Source organism: Colossoma macropomum, unplaced genomic scaffold (genome assembly GCF_904425465.1).
Source record: "Colossoma macropomum unplaced genomic scaffold, Colossoma_macropomum, whole genome shotgun sequence".
Taxonomy (NCBI): domain Eukaryota; kingdom Metazoa; phylum Chordata; class Actinopteri; order Characiformes; family Serrasalmidae; genus Colossoma; species Colossoma macropomum.
Window position 1 is genome coordinate 17,610,959 of NW_023494809.1, and position 17,163 is coordinate 17,628,121.

The following is a 17,163-nucleotide window of genomic DNA, read 5'->3' on the forward strand; positions in this document are numbered from 1 at the left end:
TTAAACAGACTATAATAATTGTACTTAATCTGCGCTTTTTTGGATGATAAGATTCAGTTCTAAGTTGTGAAATTAAAACTGAAATAATTGACAAACAGTCTTAAATTCTATACCTTTGTGATATTTGGTTTCAAATAGTTCTTGAATGTGGTTTTCTTTTATAACATTTAGAGAAAAGTTATCATCACATCATCAGCAGCTTACCAAAGACAACAAATTTATAAAACCCTAATACTATCAGATTTTTTCAGCTTAGTGTGATATTTGTATGATTTGTCAGGCTATTTATTATTATTATTATTTTTTTTTTAATTAATTAATTTGTTTTAATATATTAATGTTTGTCTTCCCTGCCTAACATTATTTTTTACAGTCATATGCAAATGTATGGGTAAAACATAAACATAACAAAATATAAAAAGTGATATAACATTTTGTCTTTTTTTTCTGGCCCCAGTATGTTAAATTTAGCAAGTAAACAGTAATGGTGCATTAAAATGTGCAGATGTGTTCTCTGTAGGGGATGTGGACTTGTTTTCACTTAACAGAATTAACAAAATTAAATTTGATTTTGGCTTATTACTGTTCACAAGTGCGTGCACTTTTGGAAATATTAAACTAAGTCAGAATGTTATCATCAGTTAGTCACAATTTAATTGTCCAAGAAAATGGCTTCAGCTGTGTGTTTTAAAGTGCAGAAAGTTTGAATATTGGGCTATTTTTACCCCTTAAAACACAGAGCTGGCGTTGCTTACTTGTGTAATTAAAGTTGAGTGTAAATATTAAACAGTTTATGCTCTTGTGTTGTCCTTGCCTCATAGGTCTACTGTTGGGAAGCAGCAGCAGTAAGACGGCCTCTAGCAGCTCGGTGGTCCAGCCGACCTCTGACTTCCTCAGCTTCTCTGAGTCCAGCTTGAGGGGTGGAGACTCCTACACCCCGCCCACTTTTGGACGCTGCATGCTGAAGGGCAGCTCTGAGGGTGTAGCTTCAGAGGGCATGGTGGCCCTGAACACTTTCGGCTCACTGATGTCCCTCCCCCAGAACTCCAGCTCTGGAAAACATTATGAAAACTCACACCCTGGTCCTGAGCTTGGAGGCCTGGCCTCAGCTGGATATAAACGACCCCAGCCTTCATCGTCATCTTCGTCTGCAGCTTCGTCTTCCTCCACCGGTGAGGATGGCGTGAAGAAAAAGAAGCGAGGGAACTGGAGGAACCGCTATGGCCCATGTTTCACCACCCAGGAGAGTAAAACTCCAGAAGCACCCGAGCACGGAACTTCACTGCCCTCCTCCACTTCACCTTCACCGTCGTCTTCCTCCATGGCTGGCCGTCCCAGCACCGCCAGCAGCACCAGCAGTACAGGTGTTGGAAGCGTAGGGGCTGGAACCAGCAGCCTTGCCATTCAGAAATCTCCGTCACTGCTCCGGAATGGGAGCTTACAGAGCATGACTGTTAGCTCTCCACCCACTGGAGCAGGTAATGGAGGCGAATGTTAGCATGTGAATGCACACACATCTAAAGTAATGGTTTGTTGAAAAATCAAATGTACACAGTTTTCCACCTGGCACAGATGTAGTTGATCAGCCAAGACATGTTTGGTGTCCAAATTTTGCTTGTGTAATTTACTCCAGGAGCTACAAGGCTAATGTTGCTTAGCAACACTAGAAGTCAAAAGTCACCCACAGTCTTTCCCCCATTAAAAAAAAATCCCCAAAACTTTTCTTGAATTTCATTAAGGTCTTTGCCTGCTTGTATATGTGATTTAAGACACATGACTTGCTGTGAGCTTTACAAAGGAATAAAATTTCCACATCCCTGCAGAATCCGACTCCCCTTCACATGTCTAACACATCGTGCCAACATATTGATGCTATATTATATTCACTTTGTTTGTTGTTTCTATTTTAAAACATACATTTTCTGTTTGAAAATTTCAGATTGACAGTTATTTATAACAAAAAAACAAAAGAAATCTTGAACATAATCTGTAACATCCAGATGCCTGCGTGACATGCGTTCATGTGAAGGGAAGTCTGAGTTTGGAAACACTTGATGTCTAAATAGCTAAGTAATGATTTTATTTATCAGTATGTCAAGTGTTATTTAATTAATTGACTATTTGAACTATTATATGTTCTATGAAATGTTTCAGTACCTTTGCCACTGCCATAATTGGTCTGTGATTTCTTCTTAAATGGTACAACAGAAGAGTAAAAGCTGTGTCGCCCCCTGCACTTCCTCTAGTGTAATCTGTCAGAATGGCTGTATATGAACATCATAGAGTGCCTTTGTTTTAGAGTAAATATCGCTTCAACTTCTTTCCGTAGTCATCATTAATGATGCATTGAAATGAAAAGCTGACAATAAATGAAAAGTTTACATAAAATAAACATGCTAATATGAATACACTATGTAGGTCACAGAACCATGAAATTCAGTGTCCTCGACAGAATAATTGGACAGGCATACTTCTTGCTTTTTCTTTGCACACTTCTTTGTTTGGGGAAATTTTAAAAACGGAGGGTACAGATGGTGTTGGCGTGCTCGCAGGGACTTTTCTTTCTGCTTCCGTTGTTTTGCTGTATTCTGCGTATGGAGTGGGATGTCGAGACCAGGTGGGATCAGACATGTTGTGGAGAAGCTGTTGGGTGTTGTATCTTCTCTTAATTCTTGGCATGAACAGTGAGTACCAATTGCTGGTCTAATGTTGGTCATGAAAACTGTGAAGTAGTTACACGTGGCCGATGTTTTCACTTTTGATCTGCCGCTCAGACTGTTTGAACGCGTCTGTGCTGGCTGGTGCAGGACAGGAAAGGAAACAAACAGCGTTTTTGATCACTGTTTCTCTTTTTTTTGCCTTTAAACTTCTTGAAGCCCTAATATATTTTCTGTGGATAAACAGATGCATTGACTCCTTGCATACATACACTTCTACACTCTAGTATTTACAGATGACAGTAATAAAGCCACTTTCGAGTGATTGGTCGTATTTGCAGTAGTAGTAGTTGTTGGCATTGTTGATCCAAGGCTTTAAGAAAAAGGGAAAGGAATTATTCCTGTTTTGTCAAAAATAGGTTTCAGCTTAAATTGATGATCAGCATAAATTGTTTTATATCTGTTTATATTTCTAGAAAGAGGCCACAGTTGTTATTGTGTATGGTGGAGTGTTTCTAGAGCTCATTAAGACTAAAGTGGATGGAGCTGCTCCATAAAGTGTGCCCTTATGTTTACCTGATTGAGAGGTGGCCTGTGCCCTGCTGAATCTCCATAGAGATGCACATTAACCTGTTGAGCCCAAAGGAGGCTTGCGGGGAAAGGAGCCCATAACAGGCAATTAGTTCAAATGTTATTTGTTCGTTTCTGTCCAGGCCTCTTGGCCTGAGAACCTGAGTGAGCCGGCCAAGTTCACTTAGCTGCTTAAGATGGTGTTTAGAAATGCCCTGACCCCTGCTGGCCTCCTCCATCGCTCAGCTGGAATGGGGGCAACTCTATGTGTGCTGGCCGCTGCCTGGCTCTCTTATACATGTACACCAGATAGCACAATACCGCTTTGTCTTTTACGATACTGATACTGATCTGCTGAATCTCAGCCAATACCAGTGCGGTATGTTTTCTTTAAAAACTACTAAACTTCAAGCTATGTTTAATTAGCTAAGTAATTAAGTTTGTTGTTGAAAAGTACAGTGTTGAAACTGTTCAGACTCACTACTACTCTATGGGGGGAAAAATGTCAACCATAACCTACAAAACTACAGCTAACTGGGAGGGTGGCTAAATGGCCCTCCCACCACACCCCATCTCTCAGTTTGGTGCTAACCAACCTAGCATTTAGTGTTCTCCTCCAGGCATGTTGAGCTGTCTAGTGACCTTGCATTAGTGTGACTTTGAAAAGATAGCGTGGAGCTTAATGTGTCTTGGAGGACGCATGTGCTAACATTTACCCTCCAATAGCAACACTTTTTCGTCCAATGATGATTTGACGGTACCCAACTCTGGCGCAGTTGCGGAAGCAAACACAGTGATGAGCGTGTGAGTTGAGGCTTAATCTTTGTCAAATGACTAATAAAATGACAAAGAAAATTGTGGTTGTAGTGTTATATCATCTTAAATTTTACCACAGAACTATAATCAAGTAAGAATAAACAGAATTGTGTCACGTGAACTTTACTGTCCGATAGTTCGTGGCAACTTGGCTTAGCCTGAACCTGTCTTCTGAGATGTGATTTTACTCATTTATTTTTCACTAGACCTGAAGCTGTTTTGTCGGATGTCTGAAACGTGACGCTGTGGTCTGAGCATATCCTAAAATGTACAGGCTTTTTGCATTGGCATGATATCTGCCTGCAGCAGCTGCATTTCTACATAGCAATCTCATCTATCTTAGGCGCAGTAAACGTGGTTAATGGGTGTAATGGTGGGTAATGTAGGATATCACATCACCCAGCATGTCTAAATGTTCAGTTATGTCTTGCAGTGGTTTGCAGGAAGTTAATAAAGGGGAATATTTGTAAACTTGACAAAGCTGTTGCGGTCATATCCCAGGTGATTGCTAAGGTGTTACTAGGCTGTTGCAGTGATATGCAGGGGGTTGTTTGTGTTGGTGTGGCAGTTCAATTTGAATTTGTCAACAACTTTCTTTCAATTTGAATTTTTCTCTACCAATGATTTCCTATAAGGAAGAAACATACTTGAACGAACACTATATAAACTGTATGTGCAATCGGTCCCAAAAGCACGCTATTCCCATATAGGCTTTACGATCCTGTAAACTTTCATGTTTGTACTCGTGACCTGTGAAGAGAGTGCAGAAAACATACATTGTTAAAACAAAGAACAGTAATGAGTTTTTACCATCACAGACACTGTTACTGAGTAACTCTGTTAACCATCACAGGGCACCAGCCTATTTCAGGCTAGGTTTGTTACAGAATCAGGTGCTGCACTCCCACCACAGAACCCAGCCCCACCACCCCACCACACCCTCCCCCCCCAACCCCCCCTGTCAGCCCCCACCCCCCCACCACACACACACATCCTCACTCCCCAGCACACACACACTCATACACACACACTTACATTTAAGAGCCCTCTCTCTCCTTTTCTGTTGCTTGGCAACCGGGCTAATGTTTCCGAGTTCCCCTCAGACGTGAATATGAGTCTTCCCTCGTTCTGCCCTCCTCTTCATTCCCTCCTCCACTCGGCCAACTGGGCTTTTTTCTGTTTGTTTGGGGGCTACACTCTCCCTTCTGTCCTCCGGCCCCTCACCTGTTGCTGGCCTTTGGCTGGACTGTAAATATTTAGCCAGGGCTAATGGAGGGTACTCTGCCTCATCTGTCTCATCTCGGCCTCCCAGAACAGCGAACAGCCCTTTTTTTTTTTCCCCCACTTTTTTTTTGACTTGTGATGGTTTTATCAGGCAGAACAGCGGGGACCATTATTAAAAGCAAACATTCATCTCACTGGGGTTGAGGCATAAGGCTTTGCGGGGTGCCATTTGGAGTTGAGGGGTTGGAGGGGAGAGATTTTTGCTAAACAATGATTATCTGATATGAGAATTCTGTTTTAGTTGAGGGCAGTATGACAATGTCATCCAACGTCACACTGATCTGATAATTATCCAAATTAAACAGTTTATTCAAGATTTCTGCACAATTCAATCGTTAAGATGGAAGCAGTTATTTAATGTGGAATGCACCTACTACAGAAACTTGGACAGAGTTCTTCACAGTAGTGCTGATAAGAACAAGTAGTCCACTTTACCATTGATATTTGATCAGTCGGTACTGATCTTATTAAACTGATCAGATACCAGCTAGATGTGACCGTCCCACATTCAGTACTGTTTTTTGTAATGATAATGACCGTTATAAAATTGTAAATGTGCAATTCTATCAATGTTTTTGAGACAATAGAAGTTTTTTCAAAATTCTGTAATCCTAAACCAATGGTGTATGATTCTCAACTGCTGTACATTAGCCTCAACTGTATATTTGTTTATGTAGCTTGCTACTACAAAACATGACTACCCTAATAGAGAAGAAGCATTGAATCGGTACTTGGTATCAGCCGATACCTTGGTTCAGGTATCAGAAGCTTTACTGAGAGAGGAAAAGTTTGGTGTTTCCCTGATTTATCATTATCGTGATCAAATTTTGTCATGATATGCTTTTTGAGTATATGATGAGTGTGGTTGTACAAAGACAGATTTAGATCAGTTATAGAGAGCCTGTAAACAACAACGTGAATAATAACTACAAACTGTATAGTAATACCCAGCTGATTACATCATTATCCTATTTCATTTATTCATTTTTACTGGTTATTTTATTTCTTGTCCTTCTGTTCCTTCTCAAATAATTTATTTTTGCAAACATTGACTTTAATATGTCATTTACTCAGTCTTTCATAGCCCCCCACAGTTTTGATGCTACTTTTTGTCCATTCCAACTTGTTCCAGAAGTTCTCAGAAGACCTAAATATTGTCATTCATATCATGTTCTCTGCAGAGTATTGTGATGTTATATTTATGCCATGTCGCCTACCCGTAATCTGCGGACTGAGTTTGAAAACTGCATTTATTACTCCTCTTTTCCCCACTTTTATAGCTGTGCACAGGTCAAACTGCACATCCAGTACTTAGTGATGAAGCCCTGTAGCCTCATATAAAGACAGAACGCATGCATTTACTACTATAATTGCATCCATGTACCACAAGCTACTCTGTTCACCAGGCCATTACTTTAGATGGCTCATAATGGTCGTGCTTTTTGGACATAGGGAAGTTTGTGTGCACTAGGCTAGCATTTAGCATGCTAATGGCACATGGAGAGGGCAAAAACAGAACAAAACACAATACATTTCAGCCAGTAAATAGTTTTTCCAGAAGGCACTATCGTCACAACACTATCAACTTCTGAACAGTACTTACCAATAGTGATAAAAGCTTTTGCCCTGCTTTCTGTGCATTTTGTACATGTTTACTGTTCAGTGTAGGATAAAAGCTTTCTTGTGTAGAAAGCAAAGGTAAGGAAAACTCAATTTGCAAAAAATTTAAATCCAATCGTTGTGCTTGTCGACGTGTTGTCTGTATACCACTGTTGGTGTTTTTTCTATTTTTGTTTGTGGCATTGATGCTCATTAGACAATGAGTGTTTTATATCCAAGGTAACATTCTATTCCATAAGATGATGATGTCAAAGGAAATATATAACAGGTTCCGTTTTGTGTGATTTTATATATTTATTTATTTAAGAGAATGTAATGAAACAATTCAAACAAAGCAAACTATTCTTCTGGTGTGGAGTAGCTGCACTCAGAAAGCGTGAGTTTATTAACAGTATTAATGATGAATATCATTAAAAACTGTGGTACTAAGTGTGTACCAGTTTCAATATAGTACCAAAAAGTTATAATAGACCCACGGTTATTACTATTGGCACAATTATTACATAATCACCTGATTTCAATTATGATTATTAAGCTACAGAATTGCTTACTTTCTCAATCGTATGTTTCAAGTCACAACAAACAATGTTCAGATGAGTGCAATACATATAAATAAATGTAGAAAAAAATTTTTTGAGCACATCTTGGGTCTTAAGAAATCGGCAGAAGTTTTGACTGGTGCTATAGCTTTCCTCATATCAAACTATCCTGTACAACTGATGTAGTAATAACATTTAAAATCCCTTGTGCTTGTTCACCTACAAAGACCAGGTTTTTGTAACGAAGAGCATTTTTGTAAATCATGTACACTTCCATCAAAATATGCTCTCTCAATATTATTGGAGAAAAAACTGCATAGTTTAATTGAGAGAGCTCCTCAAACAAGCAGAAAGTGCATTTTTTTGGCTACTATGAAAAGGGGTTAATAGCCGCATACAATTAACAAAAAAGACAATTACAGTGTTAATTGCAGTTATTTATATGGAAATTAATCATCAGCTAAGATTTTATGCTTGCTACAGGCCTACTTTCGAAACCAGGACACCAGTATCCCCCTCGCACTCTTCTGAGTGTCTTTCATTTACCATCTTTCATGGAAACCACTGTCAATGATCATAGACATTTATCATTGACTGAGCATCTGGGTGTAGCCGATCAAAGCAAAGTGGACAAAGCTTTTGCTGTGTTGCTTATAAGCTGTAGGGGTTGCTTTGTTTAGGGCTTAATTTGTTAGATTGTACTGCAGGCATTTAAAAAGTTCCATTGAGAAATCGTATGAACAACAGATGGAGGCATGAGGTTTAATCTGAGGCAGTTTTAAAATCAAAAATCAAGTTAGATCTGAGAATCCAAAATTGCGTAGAACCTAAAATGTGTATTTGTACACAGCTGCATGACACCTTGATACTGATTTGGAAAATATTGTGATATTGAATTTTTGTCAGTATCTCCCAGAACTTTGAAATCTCGTTTGTCCTGTTCACACAGACTGTCAATCAGCAGCCATTCACTGGGTCACAAGTTCAGTTACATCACATTTACTCAAATCAAAGACCCACTCGATGCACCGTATACTTGACTTTTGTATGTTGAGTCAGGAACATACTCTAAGAGCAAGTTGTGAGGTTTCTTATCAGGACTTGGGCTTCATCATTAACCTCTCTCTGAACCTGCATGGATTTTCTGCAATGGGGGGGGTGGCAGCTTGACTTGAAATGCTGCTTAATCTAATTTGAAATTTCCCCCCTCTCTCTCCTGATTTGATAAAGGTGTTTTTTTTTTTTGCAGGAGATCTTAAGACCTAATCGATCGGCCACTTCGATCCTCATCAGATAGCAGGGAGATGTGTGTCCTTGCTTTGTTTGGCCCCCTGCATCTTGTAAACTCTAATCAAATGCCCCTTTGGTTGACCTTTTTTTGGAAATGTTATCAACCAGATTTCCAGATTAAATTGATTATTTGAAGATTAGTCGTTCATGCATCGAGTGCGGTCTAAATTATTCCTGATTTTATTAAATGATTTTTTTGAAAACAAATTCATGTGATGAATGGCTGTTGATTGATATTTAAGTCAATAGGAGAGAGAGGATTTGATTTCGTGTTTTTGTAAATGGGGTTTTGCTATTACTTTGCTCAGGGGGAAAGGGCAAAATGCCCACCAAGTTCAACATTTTTGCCAATGAAACCACAAGTGCAGGGACAAGAAAACGTCCCCAGTGATGTTATAAATGTAATAAATCGGTATGAAAAAGCTTACTGCCTAAATGTAATAAATCAATGTAAATTAATATGACTATTGCACTGACAAAACACAAGGGAGCCCTACATTATATGTGAAGCTGCTGCAAACAATGTCACCACCACAAAGCCATCATTGCTAGTGTTCATTTAGACTTGCTCAAGTTTGGGTATCAGGAAAAGCCTGCATATACTGACAGTGTATCACTCTTTCATTATTTACGAATAGGCTAGTTAATGCAGTTATATGCACGCTCCTGGTCAAATTACATGTTATGTCGATTTTCTAATTTAAAAAAAGGTAACACATCCTCTACAGGGAGTAAACTTGAATGTTATTTTTCTGCAGTTTTTGACCAAGTTTAACATAGTGGGGGAAAATTAAACATCAAATATGAAATGTGACATTTTTTAATATAATAATATATTCTGCGCTATTTTTAATTGAAACACTTTGCTTAAAGGGGCATTCAGGTCCAAGTCTAGCATTTCATATGTTGTGTAGTATTCTGTAGTGCAGCTCTACATCCCTTAGCTTTGTAGTTTTGACAGAATTCACAATTTTGTATCCTTTTTGGTTTTTTGTGGATCTGTGTTCTCACTACAATACCTAACATGCATTGCACAGGTGTCATGCAACCCTTGGGGTTTCACTACTGCAATACAGGCTTCCTAGTACTAACATTAGCTATATAGCTTCCCACTGCATTTGCCAGCTAGTAGGGGTGTGATGGTACATGTTAGCATGTTAGCAATATGCCATGCTAAGCTTAGCTCAAGCTGATTGGTGTCTGACTGAGTCAGTCACACTATAGTGAGTGCAAATGACACACATGAGCTCGAAGACCCACCTGCTTTTCAGCTGTGTGGGAAAATGTTGGGTTCTCAGTAAACTACGACAGCATTGGAGAGCGAAATGCTAAATTGCAAAATTCTACCTGGTCGTACCCACTGTCCCTCCCTACTAGCATCAATGTTTTCCTCAGTCTTTTTTTTGGGGGGGAGAGTTTGGGGTAAGCTTTGAATGTTAAAATATAACAAGTGGAACAAATTGAAACACTGCTCCTAATGCACACGTTTTTTTTTTTATTATTCTATTTATTTTGTACTTTTATAACATGAGAGATGCTTTTCAATTTTATAGCAGTTTGTGACCTATTGCCTTTTTTCCCAACCCTATATAAAAAATTTGATCTATACGAGAGTTTATGTTTACTGTTTACATTTTACTGCTTAATACACCATATGCTGTACCAACTACTTCAGGGGGACCATATGACATTAGGTGGAACAAACTGTAACTTGAACTGCTGTGGTTACTTTTCTTTAAGTTTTGTCCAGAGTGCCCTTTAAGATGATTTAAAAGTACTTAAACACTACTATCCCACAAGAAGAGATGTTTCCCTCCGATATCCAAACCAGCATATTCTGCTGATATCAGCCCTGATATTGATAAATACCAATGTACTATATAATAATATTGAAATGTGCCTTATTTATGTATAGAATCCTTCTTGACATTAACTTTTTTCGTTTAGAATGGGGAAAAAAAAGTTTGGTTTGCATGTTAAAATGGCATTTTTGACATTGCATTTTTATTGCAACATGACATTAGCTAAGGGGGGAAGCTAACAACGAAGTTTACATTTTTCTCTGGATGTATCTAGATGGGCTGGTGCTTGATGCTGTAAATGAGTTCACGTGGTACCTCTCTGTTTAACAATGTGGCCTTGTTCATGTAGTGAATGTTCACTGCTGCGAGCCATTCATTCTTTTGTGGGCCAAAGGGGGCCTCTCTTGCTCCTCCGAGGGTCAGCCTGGGCCATCAGTGGGGCTTATATTTGTGGGGGCGGGTGAAGAGGGAGAAAGAAGTGGGGGGGAGAAAAAAATTCAATAAAACAACACCAACAAACAGCGAGTGCGTGTGAGGGGCTGTCACATGAATGTAAATAGCCCCTCCCCCTGCCCCTGCACCTATAGAGCTCACAGTGAGTCATCAGATTCTAAACACTGCTTTCTGGGTCAGTGGCAGGCCGTGTGTGTGTGTGCGTGCGTGTGCGTGTGTGCGCGTGCGCGTGTGTGTATATTGAGATCTGCTTTGTGTCCTGCCTGTATCTGCTGTAATGAGAGGCCCAGGATGGACTGGCTACTCGCAGTCCGCAAAGTTCAACACGGGGACAGACCGAGAGAGATATAGATAGAAGGAGGGAGATGGTGATTTCTACACAAAATGCCTTAACCGCTATGTTACACAGTATATTGTTGTATATCACTTCACAGTAGTCCTGGTCTTTGTCAAACTAGCAATATTACGATTTTATTGATTTCTATTGCAAGTGTGAAAGTGTTAAAAATGCTTTGGAGAAACAATATCACAGTAAGATAAGCCTACATTATTTTGTTTTCAGTAATTTATTTGGCTTGATTTCATGAATACCTTAATTCATCAAAGCCGAGCCAGTTGCATAGTATACCCTACTGCAATATCTATTAATATCACTATTGCAAAGGCTAATATCGCAGTAACAATTACCAAACAATATATTGTGCAGCCCTGTCGTGCATCAGTTTTAATGTTAAGGGTGACAATTCCACACTAAATAACATGCACTGTGCATTGCTGTTTAGTTGTTTAGATCCCAGCTCTGAGTATATTTTATGTTATTTAAATGCTTTCCCTATTTATTTTGCAGCTACATACCCCAGCAGCAGTGATGTAGCCGGCCCGTTGCCCAGCGCAGTGCTGGGGGGCAGTCTGTCTGTGTCCAGCTCAGAGCTGCCCACTCAGCAGTCTGCGGTCACCACAATGCCCAGCCTGACGTCCTTGCCCCCACCGGCCCCCTTCACCAGCACCACCTTCACACTCGTAAGTATTTAAACACAACACAAAACTCAAACAGTTTAGATTTCAAGATCAAAAAGAACAGCCCATCTCGGTTATATCAAAGTATACAATGGGATGACATTCAAGACAGAAGAAAATGGTATAAGTGACTGAGACACTTTTAAAAATAAAACTTCCTAAATGACTTCTGCTAACCCCTCTATAGGATTGTAATATATGTCTATAATGTTTAGTTAATTTTTATTTAATAGAATAAGCTGTCTTGTTGTATCTGCAAGTATTGTAGTGATACTCATAATTCAGTGTTAATTTTGGTTGCAAACAAGAGTTAAATTACTGAAAGAAAAATTATCCAATCAGAATTCTTTTCTCTGTGGTATCTAAGTAGATAAGCCAAGTGAGCTCTCCCATTGGCTGGGACCTCAGGAGCTGGACTGAAGACCTTACACATTAAATTAACCACTAAAATAAATAGGAAGTGACTGTGGAATCAATCAGTCACATTTTGTTTTACAGTTGGACCAATTTTGTGAGATATATCACTCTAGACTGTCTGGAAGTTCTGGTAGTACTTTCCCATGCACAGCAGTGCTTACATGCAAACCAGGTGCACAAAAAGACCTAAGTGCTTAATGAACACTGGTTTGGAGGCGTCTAAAACTCACAGTTTAAAAGGCAATGAAAGCCATTTAAAAAAAAAAAAAGTTTTTTAAACAGAATAAAGCATGTAATAAATTGATTTAAGAAAATAAGAAGACAAGTAATTAGGTGTTGAGACAGCTGGTGCGCTGGCTGCGAAAACAGACATAAAAAACACATGGAGACTATCCTATTATTAACCTCAGCGTTCTGTGTCAAAATGGCATCAGAGATTTAAAGAGCTGATCTTAAAGGAGTAACACAAGCAAACTTGACTAAGCTTGTAGCCACCAGTTAGTATGACATTGCTGGCTACTTAATGGTAGCTGTATGATTGATTTAGTATTTATGGCTTGAACGATTCCTTTCAGCATAGGATTTGAAAATCAGTTACAACAGAGCTACTGTTCAAAAATACGTTATCGTATTGAGCACAAAACATAGACCTTAGTGCAGTGAAACGCTGACGGTGTTGTGAGTGGGAGACACTGCTTTTCTTAATGAATGATCGTTTCATGCAAGGTCCGTAATGTTCTCAGGACTGGAGCTGCTCTGAAGATAATAGGCAGACCAGCTACTTATTCATCTGCCTTATAGAAGTGTCCATACATTGTCTAATGGTTTGCCTATTGTACCACAGATGTGCTCATATTTGGCAATTACTAACTAAAACTTCTTTGTTTTGCATTTTTGAAAGTATATTTCACAATTTACTTCTGTCATTTTCTGGCCCTTTTTAGGCTGTTTTTTTCCTTGTGGCTGCAGTAGTTTTGATTCATATGGGTGGAAACTAGTATTTTTATGATTGGAGAACCTTTGTTAATGTTCAACTGGAAAAAGAACTCACGACAAATGCATTAAGATGATTTTTTTTTATGTTCTAAGTAGGGCTAGGAGATACAACGCTATTTATCCTTATCATAATATTACATCACAATGACACTTGTCCGAGCATATTGTGGTCAGTACTTTTAGAACACTGATCAGCTGCGTGTTTCACTACAAAGAGAACAAAATTAGTTTTGTTTAATTGGATTTAGTGTAGCTTGGTGAATGAAATTTTAAATAAAAATGATATTTATTGTTTTTTGATAGTATTTTTTTTTAATTTGGCACCTTTATGTCTGTTCTGACTGATCAGAAGTCAGAAAAATCAAGTATCGTGACATCATGTATTGTGAAAATGTTGTGAAGTATCGTAATACTGTATTTCTGCCACATCGTGCACCTGTAGTGCAAAGTTCAGGATTCATATTATTAACACTAATTAATTGAGCTGGACTTTCAGCTTGTACAGCTTCCTGGTGCCTGTTTACACACAGAATTATCCAATTATATGAAAGTATACTTACTTTTGTACAGAGCAGGAATTTGTACAGAGATAATAACACTAGGAGCCCCTTAATGGCGCAAATACTGATTATCTTTTGGAGAGCACGGGTGCCACGTTTTGTAATTTAGCCATTAATTTAAGTATTTTTTTTCATAGCTTTTTTCCATATTTAGATATACATTTCTGTGTATAACCCTGGTAGTTGCACTAGATCTGTACGGCATGTTCTACATACACACAAACATACCAGCACACCAGCGACACTGATTCTCCTTGGCTGAATAATATAGTGAGAAGGTTAGTTTGTATCGTTTCGAGGCTCATTTTTCAATGCTGGCAGACACCATTGTGAGTAATTCAGGGTGTTTATGACTAGGCTGTTTATGTAAATGCGCTCGGTCAGTGGGTGAACGGTGACATAAGTGAAGCTGTGTTTGAGTTACGCAGCCGGAGTGAAGCCGCACACTGACAGCGAGGCCAAATAAAAGCCATGACGTGTGCTCTGGCCGTGAGAAAAGAGCAGTCTTATTAGCAGCTTTGGAAGGAAAGAGAATGTCAAGAATGAAGTTTTTTTCCACTTTTGACTGTATTTTATTTATTTTAATTTTTTTTTCTTTTTTGGGGGGGTCTTCTGTACTTGTATGTGAATGATAACTGCTTTTACTTCAACTAGCATAAGTTCTTCTGAAAGATATAGATTTATTTGCGGTTGGCCAATCACTGATTTTTGTGGCCAATTTTTGTTAGCCCAAAGCTCAGTGTGTGCTATAACACTAGTACATTTCCAGTACTTTGTATTAGCCAAAGTCCCAACACTAAACAACTGTTTTTGCTTTAATGGGCCAAACTGGCTTTTAAATTCTTCAAAAATTAGTTGCTTGATTAAAAAACATGAATCGAATAAAGATTTTCATCAAAAGTAAGAGGTGTCTGGCTATTCAGCATAATGGTGCGTGGCTGCATTTAAATGCAGCGCTAGTGTGCTTAACTTACTTCGCATTATTTACCGTGTTATTTATTTATCCATGTTACTCAGCAAATAAATATAAATTGTGCACTAAAATTTGCAGAAAATTGCCGTTGTGCTCCTTGTAGAAAATGTTAACTTATTTTCACTTACAAAGTCAACAAAACATGAAAGTTCAAACTTTTACATATGACTATTTAGACATGAACATGTTGATGATGCTCTAAAACAATCCTTTGTCTTAGTCATCAGCAATCAGATTTTTTCGAAGGAATATAGTAAGAATAGTAGGAAATTTATAATTTTTATTTTTCCTTTATTTGTTTCTTGATGGCGTTTTGCTAGCTCATCATGTTGTAAGCACTTTGTATTTGCAACAGTCAGGAAATTTCACTCTTTAGCATAACACACGCTCATTCCAGATGGGTCTTCTGCATTTTTTTTGTTCTCTGACGGAGCACCAGCTCATCTGCTCTCTGATCCCCAGCATCTTTGTCTTGACCTGAGAGCCGTCTCCTGGCAACCAGTTTTTGTTTGCACGGCCGCTGCCCTCGCTGTAGGCAGGGTGGCCCAGCATTAGGAGATGAAGCAGAGGCCACTGATGGCCTTAACGCTGAAGGGCCCTTGGGGGTCCGACTACTCCAGACATGCACTTAAGAGTGCCCCCCCCATTAGCGTCCCACCGTACGGCTGCACAGGATTCTGTATGCGCATGCGTACAGGGTAGTGTTCTGTTAGCTCGGGCTATAAGCCGATGTGTGTGTGGTATCAGCATGTTTGTTTACTCGTTAAAATTGAGTTGGTGTTATTTATTTGTTTATTTATTTATTAGGACCAATATTTAAAAAAAATGTACGTTCCTCACTTTCTCCAGTGAGAGTTTGATGTATGTAATCATTGATCGTTTTAAAGCGCAGTACTTGCAAGCTGTTTTTGAATTCATTTTTTGTGACATCACAAATCTACTCATTTACATATATCCTAGTCAGCCTACAGCAGTTTAGCCCTGCACATTTACCGTGAAGTTAGGAGTGTTTCAGCCTCAACAGCTTTTTGAGTGTGGCACCGTACAGGACAGCCAATGAGAACAGAGCTCATATACATAGCAAAAAATCTCATGCTCACCAGATCTCTGACTGTGTTCTTTAGGACATGATGCATGATGAAATCTCAAATATTACTGTTTCCATTATTTTAGTACAATTCAGAATTGTTTTTAAAAATACGCATGGCAGGAGTAACAATTTATACAGACACTGGAAAAAAAATACACCAAACTGTTTTTTTGTTTTTTTTTTATTAGAAAATAAACATAGTTAATAAATAATAAATATTGATTTTAGCCCAAACTGTTAACAAGTCATTACTGTTGGAACTAAACCTTCAATCTCCAAAAACCTGTACAGAAGTAACTGTCGAAGTGTTTTTTTAGAGATTTTATGCTAAATCCTTTTGGAGTGTTTCTATTGATCTGTTCATCATGAATTTCTTACACAGTGTAATTATATTAGATAATTTATTTTAATATTACACAATCTAATTTAAAAATTGCACCTCCAAAAAACTAACTTTACAAAACAACGAACTCTCACTGTAAGCTAATATAACAATATTCTGTTATAAGTCAGGTTGGACCATTTCTATTGATAAGATTGTTAGGAAATTTTGACAAATCAGCTGGAATTTTTAATTCAAAATTTCACCAAATGCAATAGAGATTTTCCTTTTTGTTTTGACTGCAATGATATTCTTTAGGTTTAAGGTTAGATTTAACAGAATTTATCACATTCAGTAGAAAGTTGCTTTTAATATATACTTTAATATATACTGTACAAACAATCTAAATAAAATGAAACCGAATATTATTCTGATCTGATTAAGTCTAACATTTAGAAATAAACATGGATAAACCTCCAAGTTCAGATCGGTCGCTCCTGGTGGGCCGAATGGGTGGGAATGGAAAAACGGGAGATGTTTAGTGGTTGAAGGAGCACAGTGTTGACCTTTGACCTCTAGCGCACATCCATCCCATTGCGCACACCTTGGCCTCCCACAATGGCCCGAAGAGCGGTAAGCCCAGAACAATCCGGCTGGCTGGCTGGCCCTGTGCGGGTTTTGAGCATGGCACTCTGACGCGATGGGAGCTGACAGGCTGGACAGAGGGGGCTGCACTGGGAGACGAGGGGCTCTGTTC

The 17,163-nt window shown here is 38.7% G+C and overlaps 1 protein-coding gene across 3 annotated transcripts in view; it reads left to right on the forward strand.

The window, feature by feature from the left end:
* mllt10 (MLLT10 histone lysine methyltransferase DOT1L cofactor) overlaps positions 1–17,163 on the forward strand; it is an 84,541-nt gene that overhangs the window by 44,631 nt on the left and 22,747 nt on the right. For all 3 annotated transcript variants that reach the window (XM_036558782.1, XM_036558784.1, XM_036558785.1), the window contains 2 exons: positions 822–1,478; positions 11,879–12,051. In XM_036558782.1, the coding sequence (XP_036414675.1) occupies positions 822–1,478; positions 11,879–12,051 (830 nt within the window). The remainder of the gene's footprint in view (positions 1–821; positions 1,479–11,878; positions 12,052–17,163) is intronic.